The 19,615-nt window shown below is 40.0% G+C and overlaps 1 protein-coding gene across 3 annotated transcripts in view; it reads right to left on the reverse strand.

The window, feature by feature from the left end:
• Positions 1-5,255: 5,255 nt before the first annotated feature.
• MYH11 (myosin heavy chain 11) overlaps positions 5,256-19,615 on the reverse strand; it is a 61,785-nt gene continuing 47,425 nt past the window's right edge. For 2 of the 3 annotated variants that reach the window (XM_057407765.1, XM_057407850.1), the window contains 16 exons: positions 18,846-19,058; positions 18,562-18,706; positions 18,267-18,473; positions 17,098-17,202; positions 16,830-16,982; positions 16,157-16,405; positions 15,682-15,894; positions 14,802-15,014; positions 13,972-14,133; positions 13,116-13,244; positions 12,444-12,532; positions 11,510-11,633; positions 11,141-11,349; positions 10,476-10,584; positions 9,910-10,082; positions 5,256-5,947 (listed from right to left, as the gene is read on the reverse strand). In XM_057407765.1, the coding sequence (XP_057263748.1) occupies positions 5,809-5,947; positions 9,910-10,082; positions 10,476-10,584; positions 11,141-11,349; positions 11,510-11,633; positions 12,444-12,532; positions 13,116-13,244; positions 13,972-14,133; positions 14,802-15,014; positions 15,682-15,894; positions 16,157-16,405; positions 16,830-16,982; positions 17,098-17,202; positions 18,267-18,473; positions 18,562-18,706; positions 18,846-19,058 (2,632 nt within the window). In that variant the 3' untranslated portion in view covers positions 5,256-5,808. Of the gene's footprint in view, positions 5,952-8,808; positions 8,837-9,909; positions 10,083-10,475; positions 10,585-11,140; positions 11,350-11,509; positions 11,634-12,443; positions 12,533-13,115; positions 13,245-13,971; positions 14,134-14,801; positions 15,015-15,681; positions 15,895-16,156; positions 16,406-16,829; positions 16,983-17,097; positions 17,203-18,266; positions 18,474-18,561; positions 18,707-18,845; positions 19,059-19,615 lie in introns of all 3 variants that reach the window. The other variant, XM_057407922.1, reaches the window with a different exon arrangement.

Here is a 19,615-nt window from a genome sequence, read left to right on the forward strand (position 1 = left end):
GTTTGGTTTGTTTTTTTTAGTGGGTGGTCTTTGGTTTGTGTTTTTTTTTTTTGTGTGTGGTTTTTATTTTCTGGTGGGGTTTTTTATAAGTTTTTTATTTTTTATAAAATGCTGTGAAAACAGTCACTGATGCATCTGTTTCTCTGGAAGAGGAAATAAACACAGATGATTCCCATTATTCAGACCATGTACACAGTTGGCTAAACTTGTGTGCTGTTGTGGATGGAGGAGTGATGCACTTAGAAGTAGCAAAATGTTTACTGATAGAAACCATTGACTCAAAGTTTTTTAGTAAATGAAACAGGGATTTAACAAGGTTTGATGATGATGTGCACTTGATTATTTACTGCATAGAGGACAGGGTCAAGCAAAGCTGTCAGGCAGACCCTTCTGTTGAGTCGTGAGGTTCAGAAAGGACCCCCTTGCTTTCTAAACTCCTTCCAGAGAGGCATCAAGGTTGTGGTTAGATTCAGACTTAGTCTCAGACTTGGTCAGCAGTTTATATCTAAAGGATTATATATGTGCGATCAGTCATTTATATCATGTAGCTGGGACTGCAGAGGTTAGCACACTTAATCACTTACTGAGGATCTGTTGCAGCAAGGAATCTCTCAGCCTTGAGGAGTATTGTTGAGAGGTGGCCCTACTTGGGGGATATCCTGGTTTGCAGGCTGCTGCTGTGCAGGATAGCTCAATGGGCTCTGGGCAGTCCAGTATTTATGGAGTAACACAATTGAGTCATGGTTGTGTTCTCCTATCTACTACAGAAACTTGCCTTGAGTTGGACCTTGACCAGGATTATATTTGGGGGTGGGAGGGGTTCACCTTGTTCAGATTAGGCCTTTGGCTATTGTGTTATTACCCATCTCCCAAGAGTTAAGTTGGATGCCTTTATCATTACCCAGACTCATCCATTACCACCACCACTGGTGATTATCACTTGAGCAGAGTTGGGAAATAAAGGTCAGATTGGGGAAGGGGGGAGAAACACAGCACCATGCTCCACTCTGTGACTGTAGTCAATTTATCTTTGCCCTCACAGAATGGTGGTACAGTAGCCTCTTGCCTCTGCCATAAATATTGTATTAATAATTTGGGCACTTACAGATTCACAGTAAGTATACAGTGAAGCACTACTATTTGTTATGTGTTAGTTTGTATGTTTGGGGTGATTAAAGTTGGATTATTTGTTTTATCTTATGCCAAACCTTTATATGCAATATAAGTAATAGACACATTAGAGTTAATAAAATCACAACTGGGTGAAGTATGAAATTAAAAATTTCTGTTGCTGTCAGTAGCCATCCAAGAGGAGTTTCCTACCACTGCTGTTCTCTGTCCTTCTTCACTCTTTCCAATATACAGATCTCCTGTATCACAATGAACGGTGATTAGAGTTTTGTGCCTGTTGTTTCAGATGCACTTGGGCTGCTGACAGAGATCATTGTGTTGTAGTAGTTTCTTCACCAATATAAGATTCATTCCCATGGAGGTAGGCAATAAATCATGACTCATTGTATAATTAGATTGTAACAATTGATAAGGCATAACAGGAGCTAAATAATTAAAAGTGGTATCCCATAATTTTAATAAAGTTCCAACCCCCCCCCCCCCCCCGCCACAGGCAGGGGCACTTTCCACTAGACCAGGTTGCTCAAACCCCCATCTAATGTGGCCTTGAAGGCTGCCAGGAATGGAGCAATCACAGCTGCTCTGGGAGATGTGTTCCAGTGTCTCTCCACCCTCAATTTCTTTCTAAGGGGGAGGAAGGGAGGCAGAAGTTGAAATGCTCTCCTTTTCACTGCTACCTTGTTCCTCAGAATGCTTCAATTAGACTCAAGATAGTGCTAGTAGACTGAATCACAACTCCAGGAATGTCTAAGGCTAACACACTCTTGCATATTTCATTCCGGTACACAAAATTCTGTTCATGGGTTTTTAAACTTGTTTACTTTTAATGTAGTTTACATCCCCTGTTTCATGGATCTTACTTTGTGATCGCCTCCCTGGGGTTTCAGGTTTTGTTTTTCAGCTGGTGTATCATCCCAGCCTGTTTCATGACTGCAGTTAACAATGTTGTGTATTAATTCTGTCCATGTAGAGTGTGCCTTAGGAATGTTATTGTCCTGGTCTTTATTATGTTCAGTGTCTCTTTTAATTTCACCTCATTTTGCAGTTAGAGTTTAAGAATTGCTAATTAATAGTTCTAACATTGCAAAATCTACTGTAGCAGTTAGTGGGACATTATGGGGTCCTTGTTTGTGCATGGCTCATATGCAAATGGCTTTTGTGACAGCTGTAGAGAGCTTGCTTAGAGATTTAATGGGGATTAGGGAAGCTTCACCTTGCTCCATAACATCTATTCCTCCATCCCAAGAAGCTACTGTGCTGGTGGTAGGATGGGTGTATTTGTTGGGTTGGATCCTAAGTTCAAGAAAACTGGACCCCAAATAGTGTTTGTTTCATCCTCTCCCGACGTTGTGTGGTTGCTGACACTTAGCCATGCTTGCCACAAGCCTTCAGTTTGTTTTAGCTGAATTTCTGCTATATTTCTCTTGTAAATTTGGCAGTTGCAAGGGATCCTGGGGGTGGTTTGCATAGTATATTGCAGATGACCACCCCAAGATCCCATAGTTTTTAATTTAACAATTGGCCTGGCTTCATATTCAGGAGGGCTTGGGGGGGACGCACACCAAAGGATAGTCCTCTTCTCTTTCACTTATCAGTGAGATCACCCCAGATACCACCATCTCAGTCTTCAGGGGATACTATTAATTTCCTAATATGTACCATACTAGGGGGGTGTGGGGCCTGTAGGAGCATTTTCAACTCTTTCTCCCAAATTCTGGTTTTTATTATTCTTGTTACTGTTCTTGCAGCTGCTCCATTTTTAAAGATGGCATTAATTCAGTCACCAACTCTACTGTTTCCTTCTCTGGGTCTTCTACTGTCTATTTGCCCTTTCTTGGCATAGTTTCTAAACAAGTACCCAGCATCCTGCAGGTAACACCTTTTCATTCTCCATCTTCTGTGTGGCTCCTAATGACCTCTACCTGCTTTTCAATGACTTCTTAATTATGCCAATTGTCATGAGCCCATTCCTCTGAGAATTTGGCTTCACTCAGTTTCACTCCATGCCTCAATAAATAATGGGTGATGCTACCTGCCATCCTTTTGGCTATGCCAGGAGCAGAATAAAGCTTATTTTGAATACTAGCTGTTGATGAGTGTTGAGGGTATTTTTGCAAGTTGTCACTGTGGTTTATGTCCAGGTTTTTGCTACCAGTTTCTAATCTGTTTCTTATCCATGAAGCTGAAAGAGACATTGTTTTGCTGAAACCTATGCCAAGATTCTTCTACATCTCTCCTTGTAGTTTCCTACCCTAAAGAATGTAAATATTGAAATAGCTGAAGATGCCTCTGGGATTTGAAGTGCTTAGTATTGGCATTGTGCTCTCTTAAAATCTTGAACCCTGGCTGTTTTAATGTGATTTTTGTCCTATCGTCTCACACAGGGAGTTGACACTTTTCTTACACATGAGGACAGTTGAGCTGACATGCAGGCTACAGCTCAGTGAGCTGTGTAGCCTGGAGGGATCAGTCAGCACAAGTTTCATTTTCCTTATCTTGCCATAATTTGCCTGCTCAGTGAGCAAGTTGGCTTGCACACAGATTGAGGCAGAACACTGAGATAAGGTAGGAAGTTGGAAAAGTGTGGCTGTGCATTATGCAGTATAGTATTACATATTTTACAGGTATATTATTAATGTGACTACAGATATAATCAGATAGACTAGGGGTGGACATGCTATTGAGAATTGTCAGGATAATTTAGTCCAGAAAAATCACCTCTCTGATGTTACAGAGAGGACTTTTTTGGGGGAGGAGGGAGGAACTTTTGTCCGGCCACTTGCAGAAGGGTGCTTTCTGTGGTGTTACTAAAGAAACCAATTACCTTTGTCCCAAGCTTTGCAGAATAAGGATCAGTTTGTTGGTTCTGCTCCTAGCATTGGTGCTTAAATAAATACATGAACTCTGTCTTCCTTGTTCCCACACATGCAGGCTCATAAGCTGTGTGTTTAAAAGCCAGCTCTTGAGCATGTTTACAGAGCTGGGCTGCATGGCTGATCAAGCAATGGAAAGGTCTTATCTGCTAGCTCCTATCCCCCTTCCTCTGCAGCTTGTCATCTAATTGATTTAAATGGATTCTTATTTACGCTCTTCCTTTACTTTTTCATGAGCAGAGAGAATTCTTTAGGTTCTTATTCTGCTGGATAAATGGTGCCTAGTCTGAATCTCCAGTTCATGATCTCCGTGCCTTCTGGAACAATGCTTAGTTTAGAAGACGATTGCATTAGTTGTCAAGGTGGATTTCGTTTTGCATGACTTGCTCTCCCTGTAGCCACAGTGCTTAAGGTTTACTTGCTCTACAATCCAAGACACCGAGTACGCTCTCTGTGCTCTGTTTAGAGCAATTCTAGCCCAGGTTTTGCTAGTTTGCTGTGCGTGGCTCTCTACTGCCCCAGTGTGATCGCAGAGTTCACTGCTATCTGGAAGTACTAGAGCTGCCTTATTTGCTGTAGGTCCTCGGACTTCCAAGCAGTGGGCTGCGGTCCTGTTGGAGTGCTCCAAAAATGAAATGTAACTGCATGTCGATCCTTAACGCAGAATAACTTGGCTTGGATCACTGCATTCAGTGGGCTGCTGTTTCTAACTATTTTCTGCCTGCTGTAGAGGTTTCATTTGGAAATAACACTACATGTAGACTTCAAGGATGGTTCTGTTGCCTAAAGATGCACACTTAGTGTCCTGCCTGCTTCCCAGTTGCTGCACCAGAATCTTGCAAGTCTCCTCCATGTCCTCAGATGCGTTACATCTGTCAGCTGTTGGCAACATCCTAGGGTAGCTCAGTAAGCATCCATGAGGTAATCAGACCTGTCCCAGATACTTCAAGTCAATTTACATTCAGCTCAGTGTATATGAGTTTATATGTACTTGGTTTCTGTTTGGGATTTTTTTCCCCCCTCACCCTTTTGTTTTGTGTTTTGTTTTGGTTTGTTTGTTTGTTTTTGGTTTTTTTTTATTTTTCATTTTTTCAAAAGCAGTAGTTTAAGAGAAAATCAGTTTTCTGTTCTAATATTAGAGATGACCTCTTCTAAAAAGCATTTGAGTTGTAAATAAGTTCTTCTGCATCCCCCATTCTCTTTGGACATGCTGTATTGAACCCAAGTGACAGCTGTACACAAGAATATTAGTAGTTTTTATAGCCTTTTATTAATGTGTAAGCACATCCATGGTGCATATAGAACTGTAACAGCTGACTTAGTTTGAACAAATGATATTTTATTTTTCTGTAAGTGATTAAAAAGGCACTTCCACCTTGTGAATGGTGCATCAGGGGTGTAGTAACCAGGAAGAAAACCCTATATTAATTGAATACTCGAGACAAAATGAAAGTTTAAGAAAAGATTAACTGACTGATGCCCTTCTTTTCCTTGCAACAGTTTCACAAATCCTGTGTAAACCATAGTTCACTGGGACTTAAGTCATCTGAGCTACTCGAACTTACTTTCTGGAAGATTCTCAAAGTTAATTACTCTGTTAAGAAAACCTGACCTCAAATACACTTAATGGTAAAATAAGTTTTGGAGTACTTTTAACATCAATCTATACATTGGAGACAAGGCAGTTGTGCTTTTTATCATTGTCAGAGGAGTGGGTGTATGTGATCTTGACACTAAGAGTAGACTTACACAGTGCTAAATATTGTCCTCCCTCCCCTTGCTGCAGTGCAATTTTAAAGCGTGTTTATTCACTGGATTTTGTTCCATTGAAATCTCCATCTCTTGCATCCATTTCGTCATCAGCTCCGTCTGTTGCATTCTCAATTACTCTCCTGCCTCCAGATCTACGTGGTGGGGCAAAAGATGCCGGCTCATTTCCCCTCCTGCAGTAAAAGGAAAAAAAAAATCAAGTGTTAAGTCATTTGCAGTCCTCGCAAATGAGCAAAGAGTAATGGTACTTGTGGGGCTGATGTTTTTAAATGTGGAGCAGCCAAGAGCTGTGGGCCTCTGATTCAACTTCCTGTTCTGTAGCATGGAAGAGTAATTTGTGGACAGGTTGAGATGCCCAGATCTTTGGAACTGGGATGGGATTCCTGTTCTTGTGCTTAAAGTTCTTCTCTAAATAGTGTCATCTGCCCCAACTCCCCCACACTCTTCATTTCACTTTTGCCCTGTGGGGACCGCAACTGGAAGGAATGGGAAAGGGGGCTGCTTGTACCTACAGTAGCAGTGGAAGAGCAAGGAGAGAGAGTTTGTTCTGAATTTCTGACATGCAGCATGGCAAAGCCCACCAGTTACTGAAAGCCCACAAGATCTGGGACTGGAGCAGTGCTGCTGATGTCAGGAGGCGTTTTTGAGCCTGTAGGCCCTCTCTTCAACGGCTACATTGGTCAGAGCATCTCAGGTGCTTTGTCACATGTGGTATCTACGTTGTGGGTAACTCCAGTCTCTCCCAGTGGAAAGAGGAAACCAGTGCTTCTTTGGAACTGAGTTGTAACTTGGGCGCTGACACTTGACAGAGCAATTATCTTGCAGAAGAGCTTACAGAAAAATGCTTTTCCCCCACCCCTTTTCCTCTCCCATCTCCCTCCCATCTCCATACATTTCACAGCCACATCCCAAGGCAGGGACGCTTTGGTCCTCAAGGTTAAATTTCTGGGGAGGTGTGAGCAAGTGAGACAGAAGATGGGGTTGTCTCTTCTTGGCCTCCATTGCTACTGTGCTACAAAACACTCAAGTTTTGTAACATGGCCTCTCACTTGCCCCTCATTAAGCAAACCTTTGTAAAGGCTTGAGACCACAGAAATGAGCAATAAAATAATTTCACAATTACTGAATGTTGTGCCAAAATTACTAATTTGGTGTTAAATAGAAGTGACTCTGTACTTTTAGGCACAGCAATTATGCATAAATATTTAAAGGCTTGTCTTGTCCTTGCAAAAGACTAAGCCAGTGTTGTCCTTTCTGAAACAGCTATTTAAGTCCGAAGTTTGACCTTCCATACAAGGGAAGGGGGTAGGAACATTGGCTAGGCTAACTTATTTTAAAGGCACAAATCTTTGTTTCCGAGATGGAAAAATGAGATGTAGTCTGTTTTCCACAATTCTGCCCTTCAGCTTAAGTGTGAGCAAGCAATTAGCTGGATAATAAAGCTTCTTTTAAGACCTGTGGTTAGGTAACCACAGTTGTTCCGGTGCTGGCAGCGTATATTGAACACAAGGGTATGTCATTTCTACCCTGGCACGTGCTTGGCAGAGTCTAGACACTATTAGTAGATACTATTAAGCAGTGTCTGCTATTTTATGATAGCAAATATTATTTATTACTGTTTACCAAGAAAGATCTAGTCGGTCAGTAAATCTATTGATTCTTGTTAATAAAGGAAGAGCATTTTATCTAGATTCAGTTACTCATGAGTCATTTGTAAGATAACGCTCTTTATGTTGCAGTAATTCACTGAAATGCTATAAGAGAACAGGGGAATGATGGAGAGTAACAGCAAGAACCTAACCAAATTGTACAGTACAGTTTTGGGTACAAAGAATTGGACTCCCTATCACACACTAACCACTTATTAACATAAGCTGTTGCAGTATGCATAAACTTAATGCTTCTTTAAACTGGTATTGGCTCTGTGAATAAATATTTTGGTTTATATCTGTTCTTAAATAGGTTTATAGATTTGATATATTCATGTGGTCACTCTCATTAGTACCTTTAGAGTAATGGGTATAGTTGAGGCAAGCCTTAAGCATTAGTGTTTGCTTAGCATCTCTGTGTTTAATCTACCTTTGAACAGGTGCTACTGGAGTAGTGCTTGAATACCAGTCTGACTGGAAATATTAGGCTGCCTAAAAGGCACATGCAAGGACAAGACATCATCTTTAAATATTTGCGTATTCACAGCAAAATCCAGCATATGTAAAATAGAAGATATACAAATATTACAAGGCAGTAGCTCTTTAGTTTTTGCAAACAGCAGGTATTATTTCAATCTCCAGAGAACATGTTAATGTATAATATAATGCTCTGCTAGGTTACAGTATCAGTGTTAATTTCTGTGTCTGTGCTTTGTTTTAATAACAGGAGACAAGCAACGTAATGCCTGTAAAATAGCTATAAAAGCCTAAGTAATAGCTATTTGTAAGCAATACAGCCACAGTATTAACAGTGCTGTGTAATGAAAGGCAAGACTTTGTCTTTTGTCTGTGATAGTGTGATGTAAATGTGATAAATCACATGCAAGCAAGATCTTCCCAAATTTCAGGTGAGTTAGATGGAATCTTACCTTAGTCCGCATTGCAATGTGTAAGAAATACCGTGAAATTCTAATGACATGCTGTGAAACTTCATATTCATTAGTCCTTTTAATCAATTTTGCTAATCTATGGTGTATTTGATAGGAAAAGCTTTAATCTTTGTGGTTGTGCACAAAGATGTGGTGCAAAAAAGAAAACTTTCATGCAGGAAAAACACTTCATTAGGTACTCTGTTGGTAGAGCCTGTGAGAATGCAACATTGGTAAGTGTGTATCAGTACATAAACTACTTGTAAGAAGGACGTATCACTTAGCTGATGGTAGCTAGATTATTGTAATATTTGTCTCTTTTTCAAAACAGGTTAATGCCAAGATATCCAAGCCTTCACAGTTTGCAGGAACCTCACATAATTTTTACTTGGGCCAAAGAAAATGGAAATTTGTGCAACACAAGCTAGCTGCAAAGTTGAAGGCATGGTACCTGCTTTAGTCATGCGAAGGTTCCTGTGTCCCTCTGAAACAGAGATAAAGAGTCCTGGGCAGTTATACTAAGCACACGGTCATGATCAGAGGTAGGTAGATTAATTTAAAATAATTAAACAAAGTACATTACAGCCAATTACATTACATTTAGATAAAACAAAAATGAGCCTTATGCTATTCTATGTAAAACGGACTGGACGCAGCTTCTCCTTTGTAAAGCAGCTAGGAGCATGTACCACCTAAGATGGTGCTAATGGAAAAGGCTACCACAGCCCTTAACTCTTCACTTTGAAGTAAACCCAAATCTGAAGGTGCATGCATGTTACTGATAAACTGCTTCAAGAACACAAATAGGCAGGTGCTTTATTTTCAACTGAAATACAGTTGGTTTTAGGTAAAAAGCAAAGTTTTCTGTTGTGATGATTCAGATAGAGCAATTCTATTCTATTTCAAGTCAGTCTCTATTTCACTGGGTTAGTGTTTTCAAACCCAGTGAGTGCAGAACTCCAGTATGTAGTTGACTGATCACAGCTCTTTTTCCCAGTCAGTTTTAACAACAAAATGCAAAGGGACATACTGATCTTTTCCTAGGTCTGATGACACTGAATCCCTTTGTGGTGAAGTCCGAAGAGGCTTTTGGATAAGAATTGTATAATGTTCTCCGCTTTTTGCCACCTGTGATGTTGTCTAAGACTATTTACTGTCATTGCGTGAGAGTTGTACATGTGTGAAAAGCACAAGCATTTCTACCCTTCTGTGAAAGCTTCTGCACAAATAGATGCAGCACATAAGGCTTGGTTGCTTTTGAAAACACTCCTTATTCTGTTCCTATTTAAGGCAACGGGACTTTTGATTAGTAAAAGAGTAAGGCCCGTGCCATTTTATCACAGCTGTTCACCACAGCTGAAATGCTGAGACTGCTGCACCCTATGAAATGCACTTCACCTTCTGACTGGCCTGTTGTATCTGCCAAGCTAACAACAGGAGTAACTTTGCAGCATTAGCAGTGTCTGTTCTTGAACAGATTTTTTTTCTACTTCTCCAGTTCTGCAGTTCACGGCTGTCGGTGGCTGGGAATGCCTATCCCAAACAAGGGCACCGTACCTGAGCTTGCTCTTCAGTGCTGCAACCTCACGTCCCAGGGCGTCATTACTCTCGGTAGCTTCATCCAGCTCTCTCTGCAACTTCCTGCGGTTTGCGTTGATACGCTGAGACTCTTCCTCGGCCTCCTCCAGCTGCCTTTTCAGTTGCTTGAGCCGTGTGTTGCCCTTCTCAGCCTAAAGGGAAATTTTAGAGTAATGCTTTACTTCAATACAGATCTAATAGCTTTACATTCTTCATTTTAATTTTATATTTCTCTTGAGGGTTTTACTGAAACATGGCCTGAATCAAAGGTAGAAGCTTAAGATCTAAAAACTGTGTAGTCAGACTGTTGCAGTTGGCTGATTGACAAGGACTAGTGCTTTGGCACATGCTTCAGCATAGGAGGAAAGCTGTATTGTCCCATCTTTTAGCAAAGGTTTCTATAGCTCCCCCAGGATAGAATCCAAGCAGACAGTCTGCTTTCTAGAGGGATAGTTTTGATGCAAAACATGGAATTTTCCTTTCTTAGGGTAAAACCTGAAAATCTCTGTGCCCCAGACTGAGACCTTCATGACACAGTTTGATACCTGATCTTTGTATTGCTCTGCTTGCTTTCTCTCATCCTCCACCTGCAGCAATGCATCCTTCAGTTTCTTGTCCTTCTGGCGTAATGTCTTGGCTGCAGCCTGCTTCTCTCTGCAAATGACAGTGCAACATTTGGTGATGTGGTCTGTAGTCTTCATCTGCCTCAGGCATGTTGCTCTTGAAACTAGCAGCAAGGACCCATATGTTAAAGGCCTTACTGAATTTAACAGCTGAATTCTAAGGAAAATTTATAGGTCATGTTCTTCTGATCGAAGCAAGTATGTGTCTTTGCTATATGCTAGAGGTACTCCAGGAGATATGTTCCGAAACACAAGGTGATTTCCTCAGGAAATAATCCTACAAATGGCACAATGTGTTATGGCAATTAACTTGGCAGGGTCATAGGGTAGTTACCATGAAATGTAGGGGAGGAGATCCATGCCTTTGATGAGAGTAGAACTTTTCAGCAATAAAATGGTTCTTAATCGGAACCCGTAACAACTCCAGTTACTGGCCATGTGTCTCAGAAATGTTATATGAAGGAGAGACTTAAAGAAGCCTTAATGGCACTGAGACCCTGATGATACAAGTCCTCTACACCTTTGTTTAGTTTCTCTCATTAACTGGAAGAGTAAAGGGAGAGCTGTGCCCTCTGGGAGACCAGTACCTGGCTTCCTGTTCCAATTGTTCTTCAAGAGAAGCAATTTTGGCCTCCAGAGCAGCAATTGTAGCTTTGAATTTGGACTTCACAGCTCCCTCCATCTCCTGCAGCTTACTCTTTAGCTCTTTGTTCTGCCTCTCCAGTTGCTGCCGAGCATTTTCATTCTTCTGTGCAGCTGCACGCTCTGTTGCTAGCTCATTGTTCAGCTGCTCTGCCTGCAAGAATGAGAACAGATGCTGTCAGAAGTGTTGTGTGCTTTCAGAGAAATGACACATGGCAAATTGGGGTGGCAATTTTCAAAATATATGCTCAGAATCACAAATGCTTTTTGCTGGAATATGAACAGAAAGTGATATGTACTGAAAGGAGCTCTACCTGCTGTACTGCTTTCCTCATGCGATCACCCATTGCCTCTATGTTGCTTTGTTCCTCTTCTAGCTCTTCCTCCAGTTGGGCGATTCTTGCCTCCAGGCGCCGTTTCTCATCCTGAAGGCTTGTCCTATAAGTTGAAATTTAACGCTTGTAGTTACGGCTCTACCAGTAGAATCTGTCTGAAACTATTATGAATTACCAATAATTAATAAAGAAAAGAGAACAAGACTTTTCAATGAAACTAGTCCTATGTGTGCATGTTGTGTTGCCAAGACCACATGGCTGTTGGGAGAAGGAACATAACCTGAAGAGTTCTGCTTTTCATAAGTGGATGCATTCTTACCATTTTTTTAGATTTAGACTATTTCAAACTTGGGATATTGTTGGTAGGAATATAATGGAAGGGAATTCAAGTTTTTCATGACTGGTGTTACTTACATGCAGGTTTTTAAAATCGGACTTAGAATAAACTGCAACTGTGATGTCGTACTGTGTTTGATAACAGTAACAGAATCAATCTTCCTCGTTACTTTATAACAACTGAGACATGATAGAGGTTATCTGTTCTTACAGAACTCATTTAACTGAAGTGCATAGTGCAATAATGTTTGTGTGAACTCTTGTAGCGGTATGTGAGAACCAAATATATTTTATAGATTATTTTTTTGACAGTGAGGGTGATAAAATACTGGAACAGGTTTCCCAGAGAGGTGGTGGATGCACCATCCCTGGAGACATTCAAGGCCAGGCTGGATGTGGTTCTGGGCAACCTGCTCCAGTTTAAGATGTCCCTGCTCATATGCAGGGGGGCTGGACTAGATGACCCTTGAAGGTTCCTTCCAAGCCAAACCATTCCATGAATCTATGATTCTCTTGGCAGCCATGGACTCTTCAGTAGCATGTTTACAGCCTTGCGAGTAATCCAGTCTATTCCTACCTTCCAGATGCAGCACTTGCAAGTTCCTCTGCCATCTCTTCTTTCTCCAGATCTGCTTGTTTGCGAGCTCTCTCTGCAGCAGCCAGTTCCTAGGAGAAAAGGAAAAGGCACCATAGTAAAGAAATGAGCAAATAAATGTTCAGACAAACAGTTATATCATGATACACAGGACTGTAAACTTTCTAAAACTGGAAAAAGACGGGTTGTCTTGTTATGGGAATAAATTCTTGTCATATCCAGGGGATATGTATTCTTGTCATATCCAGGGGAAATACAATGAAATACTCTTTATCCAGCCTGTCAGCTGGTTTCTATTTTATTGGTTTCAGTCACAAGATTGCCATTTAATACATACAGGAATAATAGCACTAACAAGACTTCAGGACTTTATAGCTATTCAAAACAGTTTGTGTTGGATTCATTTCCCTTTAGGACTGGTGAACTGTGCCTTTTGTGATTTTTGATTTATTTTTTTTTCTGCTTAATCTGTCTGTGCTCAGAAGTAGATCCAGCAACTTTAGTGGAGCATATGGAGCATGTGGAACTTGTTACAAGTGCAGCTTATAACCTTCTATCCTCTAAAGCTATCATGTTATTTCAATGCTGTTCTGTTTTGGTCTTGAAGGTCATGCGTGTAGTCTGCTTCATACTGTTCAAAGTTTCCCATCTTACCTCTTGAAGCTGGATGAGTTCTGCTTCCAGACCCTTTGCTTTCTTCTCATTTTCTCTGGCTGTAGCAAATATTTCTTCTCTGGCAGCCCGTGCATCATCCAGCTCTCGTTGGTAATCCTTCATCTGAGCCTTATTGAAAAGAATATCAGAGATTTCTTTTTGTGTGTCTTCATTACAATTTCAGTAGAGCAAGTTCAGACAGAATAGAACACATATGCATTTACATAGTCATAATGCCTGCTCAAATTGTATATTCTGGAGAGATCAGCTAGCACGTGTTGGGGAGGTCTGAAATGCACTCTGTGGCTTTTGCAATGCCTATTGTCCATATTTTGTCTGAAAATTTGAGTACATTTGCAGTCTTAATCTTAGATGTATCCCTTTTTGTTGTTTAGCTGTCAGCGTATGACATAACAGTTGATATGGAGACTTACAGTATAAGCAAGAAAATGCTAATTTGGAGAAAACATGATTTCTGAACAGTCTTTCATGATTTTGAGCCAAGTGTTAGAACCAGGATTGAAGCTCTGTAATAGGTTTTTATCCTGTAGCGCTTTCTCTACATGTGAATCTGTTTTCCTTCATGTGGTTAAGTCAATAGCAGATAAGTGTTGGCCAGAGAATTTTGGAAGCAATCTGCAATGATGAAATTTAAGATTTTCATAATTTGCCATGTGAAGTTTCCCACTGTCATTCAAACTAAGCATTTCAGTAGAGATACTTGAATCTGGGAGTCCAGTTAAAACTCTCCATTCAGCAACCATCTGTAATAGGCCAAGTTCACAGATGTCACCTATCGTATCGTGACTGCACAAAAGTCAGCAGTGAGAAAAATTATATTTGTGGCATTACATACCTGTAATTTGCGGAGTTGTTTGATGGCTTCTTCCCGGCCTTTATTAGCAGAATCAGCTTGGCTTTCTAGATCTTTAACATCAATCTCCAGCTTCTTTTTGGCTGCAGCTGCCAGGGCACGTTGCTTCCGCTCATCTTCCAGTTCTGTTTCATATTCATGGAGCTGATCATTAAAGAAAACAAGTTTAGGGAAGTCCTGGAGCACTCTTAAACACTGTTTATGTCTGCATAATGTGTACAGCCTCTTACGTCTCTATTAATTGTGATTTCCCTGGCAGTTAAAATAAATTTCCATTTTGTCCAAAAATCAAAGATCCTTGAAAGGAGTCAGCAATTCATGGAAATATGCGTATTGCAAGAAGATGACTACAGCAGTTGTCCTTGCAGTCACAATACTTCTATACAGGTAGGCTGTGCCCCATATGTTTTAATTTCCAATGCCTTTGTATCCATTCAACGTACATTGGGAAGATATATTAGAAGCTGTGGGTTTGGTTTTTTTCACTTGCATTGAGAATATAGGCAAGGAAGGTTCTTTTGACTATGTCAGAAATAACAATTCATACTATTTATACTATATTGGTTGTAGTATTAAATTGCTACGTCTGTTGGCAATTGTGTATCTGCCACTGAATCAGGAATAAAAACCTCATGCAGTTTTGTGCCTTTTTCAGTACAATAACTTACTTTTTTACTCTTTGCCAAGGGCAAGGCAATATAATGTTTTCTTCTGATTATAGTGAGGTACATTTAATAATGGCATGAGCTTAGGCACCTTCAACTGGCTTGATTAAATATTTACAAAGGCAATATTAGGGAATGAAATGGTACCTGTTTAAGGAGTTGTCTTCTCTTCTCCTCATTCTGTTCATCTCTGGCTTGTAAATCTCTTTCAAACTGGGCTTTCAGGGCCTGCATATTAACCTCCAACCTGAGTTTGGCATCTTCAGCAGCCTGTAGCTCATCCTCTAGCTCTTCTAATTGTGTCTTCATCTCTTCTACTTGCTGTTCAAGGGTCCGTTTAGACTTCTCCAATTCATGGACCTTTCGAGCAATGAGAATTTAATAGACTTGTTATAAGAAATAAAAAAAATTCTAGTTTAATGCAATGTACCTGTGGTATAGGCCACATTTGAAATGATCATCTGTGGACAATGAATGAACTAATTACCATTGTTTTGTACACTTTCAAATCTGTCTTAGAGTAACCTGAGACTCTCTTTATTCCAAACTGCGATTTTTTAATCTAGACAAGTATCATAATTGGATGTGTTTAGTACTAGGAATAATATTGTCATATCACTGTAATAAAAGAAGCGATTGGCAGCGCATCAGTGGAAATCTGTTGCAGCTATACAAGTAAATGTTAGGCTGATGGCAAGTCAAATGTAACTAATAAATTAACTCAGATTTCTGGAGTTTATGACTTCAAGGATGCTTAATAAATTAAATTATTTAGAAGCTTTTTTTTTTTCAGTCTTAGAAATTGCTAATGTTGAAGTCATGTTAAAAATGAAGATGGTTTACAGTTACTTTGCCAGTCTCAAAGTTTGGACACAAATAGAATAACCTTTGAATTTTGGATGAAATATCATTTCCTGCTGAATGGATTTGTGTGTTACAGAGAGTTTCCCACACTGAAAACAGTGATCTGTTTGTAGCTGCTATTTTAAGCTATTGTTGTGGAAATTGTTCTAAGCCCAAAACTTACATTCTTGCCAACATCATCTTTGGAGCTAACAAGATCTTCCATTTCAGCTTTCAACAGTTTGTTTGTTCTCTCCAGTTCTTCTTTGGCTTCCAAAGCCTCTTCAAGGGCTCGGGCCAATGACAAAGCCTTTGTTTCTTTTTCTCTAGCTTCGGCTTCGGCTCTGTCCCTTTCATCTGCATATTTTGAAGAGATGTTTTTCTCTTCAGCCAGCATCTGTAAAAAGGCAGTGTTAAGACACGGAGTCGTTAGTAACAGGGTTTTTCTAGTCCAACTGTCTTGCCAGTTATTAATGACAGAGAAAAAGTCTTTGCTTTTTTGATAAAATTATATAAATACAAAATTAGCCAGTGTATGTATAGTTACATTTTCATTTATTTTTTGTCCTTGCATTTATCTTTTACTAAATCAGTGGAGTCTCTGTGTATTCCACAGAAGTTAGGTGATAACACAGCAAGGGAGAATCTTAAATCCATACCTGATCAAACTTCTTCTGTTTCTTTTCCAGGTTGGAGACCAGCTGACGCTGGTTGTCTAAGTCCACCACCAGGTCATCCAGCTCCTGCTGAAGTCTGTTCTTAGTTTTTTCCAGTTTGTCATAAGAAGCAGCCTTTTCCTCAAACTGTTGAGTGAGGCTTTCAATTTCCTTCTGAAGTTTCTTTTTGCCTTCTTCCATGGTTTCTACTGTGCTGGCGTATTCCTGTAGCTTCTTCTTAGAGTCAGAGAGCTGAAATTTGAATTCAGAGGACAAATCTTTGTAGCGATGACAACAAAGCTTGACAAAGATGGCCAGGAGATAACCAAGACCGAGAAATCTTGCCTAATTTGACCCATATGAAGCTAGTGACCACTTACCCACCACCCAGGCTTCATGAAATGAGGCAGATTAACAGAGCTGGTATGTACAGGCCTAGTGTACAAGACTAACTTGGGAGCTACTTTGCATTTGTATCTGCCCTAAGATCATACTTCAACAAAGAGGGAGACAGCTTACTCCATCACGGAGCTTCACTGATGCTATCTGAGCTAACAGCACTACTTCACTGAAAGTCCATGTACTGTGCCAGGATAGTTTTACAGATCTGAAACCTCTGGAAATACTGATAGAACTCTGAGTGATGGAGCTAGTGATTTAGCTATGGCACTGATACCTGTATTGTCAGTGTTGAAATATGTCTCTCCAGATTTTGTTTTGCTTCTACTTCTTCATCCAACTGCTCTTGCAAGCTGTTCTTCTCATCCTCCAACTGACGAAGCTTGGTAGACACATTTAGCTTCTGCCGCGTTTCTTCCTGAAGCAGCTCCTGCAGTCCCCACATGCATCAGCAATACAGTCATTAGTATAGGTCTTTTTATAGTGCATTTTATAAGTACTGTAGGCGAGCTGTTACTTGTCTACAGTAATGGATGCAAGTTTACCTGTGCATCTTGTAGCTGAGATCCTAAGGTTGCAACATCTTTGGTCAATTTGATTGTCTTGCTTTCCGCTTCATTGAGCAAACCAGTAACATTTTCAACCTCAACCTGTGAGATATCACAGTGAATAAACTCAGTTATTTTGAACAACTTAAATCTTCCTCCAAAGTTTAGTTTGCTCTAGATTGAAATCTTAACTTTGAACAGGATCTGAATCTGATCTTATGCCTCTGAGTCCCCTCTAGCATCAATAGTGTTTCTAACTTAACTGGAACTCACAATTTTGTCATCATTTTTCTGGAAAATATATTGGATTTAAGTTCTGTGGAACTAAATCCTACATGCAAACTCTGTAGTGTCTGCACATCATCTTTGTAACCTGTGCATGGAGACTCCCAAGATCTAATGCCATTTTTGACTAGTTTATCTTAGTATTCTGTTACTATGTATCAAAACTTAGTCATATTCATAAGGCAATATTAGTATGTTCCTCTCAATGAATTGCAAAAAGGAATGGGAATTTTTTGTGGATTTTTCTTCCTCTTCACAAGTTTGACATAAGTTGATGTGTTTTCATTATATTTTAATATTTATCTACTAACTTAAAATAATAAAGCTTACTGCTGCTATGAACAAAGTTGTAACAATAAGCTTGATTAGTATTGCTGGATATTGAAGACCTACTGAAGAACCATTTTAAATTATCTTTAGTTATTTCTCCCTTGACACTAAATTATAGGTAAGTGAGCATTCTCCTTTCATTGTAATTTTTTATTAAACACATCTTTTGTGTTTAATAGCTGTTTAATCCATTTCTAGAAGCCACATTCCTATCAATGTTCCCCTCTACCCAAAAATGAATAAAAGAAAAACTCTGTAAAACATGCAGCACAGCCACTGAACTACTGGTGGTATTACAGACTGCAACGTGTACAGAGGCATAGTGAGACTAAAAGCTTTCATTTCCATGAGATAGAGTGGCTGAAGTTGTTTAATTATGGCATAATTTAAGGTAGGAGTTCAAGGTAGGAACCCTACAGATGACAAAAAAAAAGATTATTTCAGCTCAAGATGACAGGGCTAAGATTCCTCTAGATACACCCTCACAGAACAATATAAACCAGTCTTCTCAAGCCCAATGTGTCACAGCAGAAGGTCAAACTCCTTCCTACCTGTAATTTATGAACTTTTTCATTGAGTTCTGTCCGAACACGCTCTCCATCAGTGTATTTGGACTGTAACTCCTGCAGCTGTACTTCCAGCTTCTTCTTTTTGTGCTCCACATCTTGTTTGGCCTGATTCAGGCTCCTGACTTCATTAGCCAGATCTGCGTTGTCTTTCTCCAGTGTCTGTTTGGTCTTATCCAAGTTTGCTTTAGCCTACAAACATGAAGTGAAGAAAGATGATCTATAAAAGGAAGCCATGTTATCTAGTGGATAGTTTTCAGTAAGATGGATTTCCATTTACCCGTTTAAATTGTTCCAGCTGCTCTGTCAGCTCTTCCACAGCTTGAGTGTGCTTTTGTCTCATCTCCTGAACCTGAGCTTCATGAGTTCGAGTCTCCTCTTCTAGAGCTCTCTTCAGAACTGTGACCTCCTGTTCACGCTTTGCTCTGGAAGGTAACACACATAAATGGAGTAGCAGCAGATAAGAGTGTTTCGGTCACTGGGAAAATGGCACTGCTGCACAGTTACTAAACAGTACTGAGCTTGGTGACATATATTTTCAGCCCATGTGCTACATCTCCATACCTGAGCTCTTGCTGGGTGGCTGTGGTATCCAAAGTATCCTCAAGCTCTGTCTTAAGAGCCTCCAGCTCTTCGCCTAAGTCTCTCTTCTGTTTTTCTGCTTTGTTTCTTGCAGCTCTCTCAGACTCCAGATCTTCCTGGAGATCAGAGATGTGAGATTCCAATTCACGGATCTTCTTGAGGGCATTGTTCTTCTGACTAGTTTCATCTTCAAGCCTGAAAAGAGAGTATTTAATTTTACGTATGTATGTAAAGAATCATTTCACTTTGAGAAATCAGTATGCAGAGAGTAAAGGTTTATAGATTGTGTGCAAGAAAGTACCAAAGAGAAGGGGGACTGATGCAAAAAAGATCTGGCAGTTGTACTTTATCATGATACAATGCCTGGAGATGCTGACCAGCTGATTCAGCAAAAGTTTTGGTTGAGTGTTGTCCCTCTTAAATTTATACAGAAAATCCACTGAGACTCAGGAATGGATTAAGGTCTGACTGTTAAGTAATTTCTGCCTTTTTCCCTTTTGTGAAGTGCATTGTTACATATAATTCTTTACTTGACAGCACTGCCAGTGCCATTGGGAAGAGGGGTTTTCATTCATATCTGGAGGTAATCCTGTGTGTCTGTGGGCAAACAATAGTATAATTTGCAAGAGTAAATTAGGAAAATAAAGCAAGCACAGAGGAAGGATGTAACTGAGAGATGAGATTCATGAGTGCAGCATCTCAGTGTCTGGGAATGGGAGAAACATATGTTTCAGCCTGGGTTTTTCAACCTG

Source organism: Pezoporus wallicus, unplaced genomic scaffold, assembly GCF_028554395.1.
Source record: "Pezoporus wallicus isolate ANWC-B61680 ecotype Strahan unplaced genomic scaffold, APGP_CSIRO_Pwel_v1 contig_8000, whole genome shotgun sequence".
In the NCBI taxonomy this organism is placed as follows: Eukaryota; Metazoa; Chordata; class Aves; order Psittaciformes; family Psittacidae; genus Pezoporus; species Pezoporus wallicus.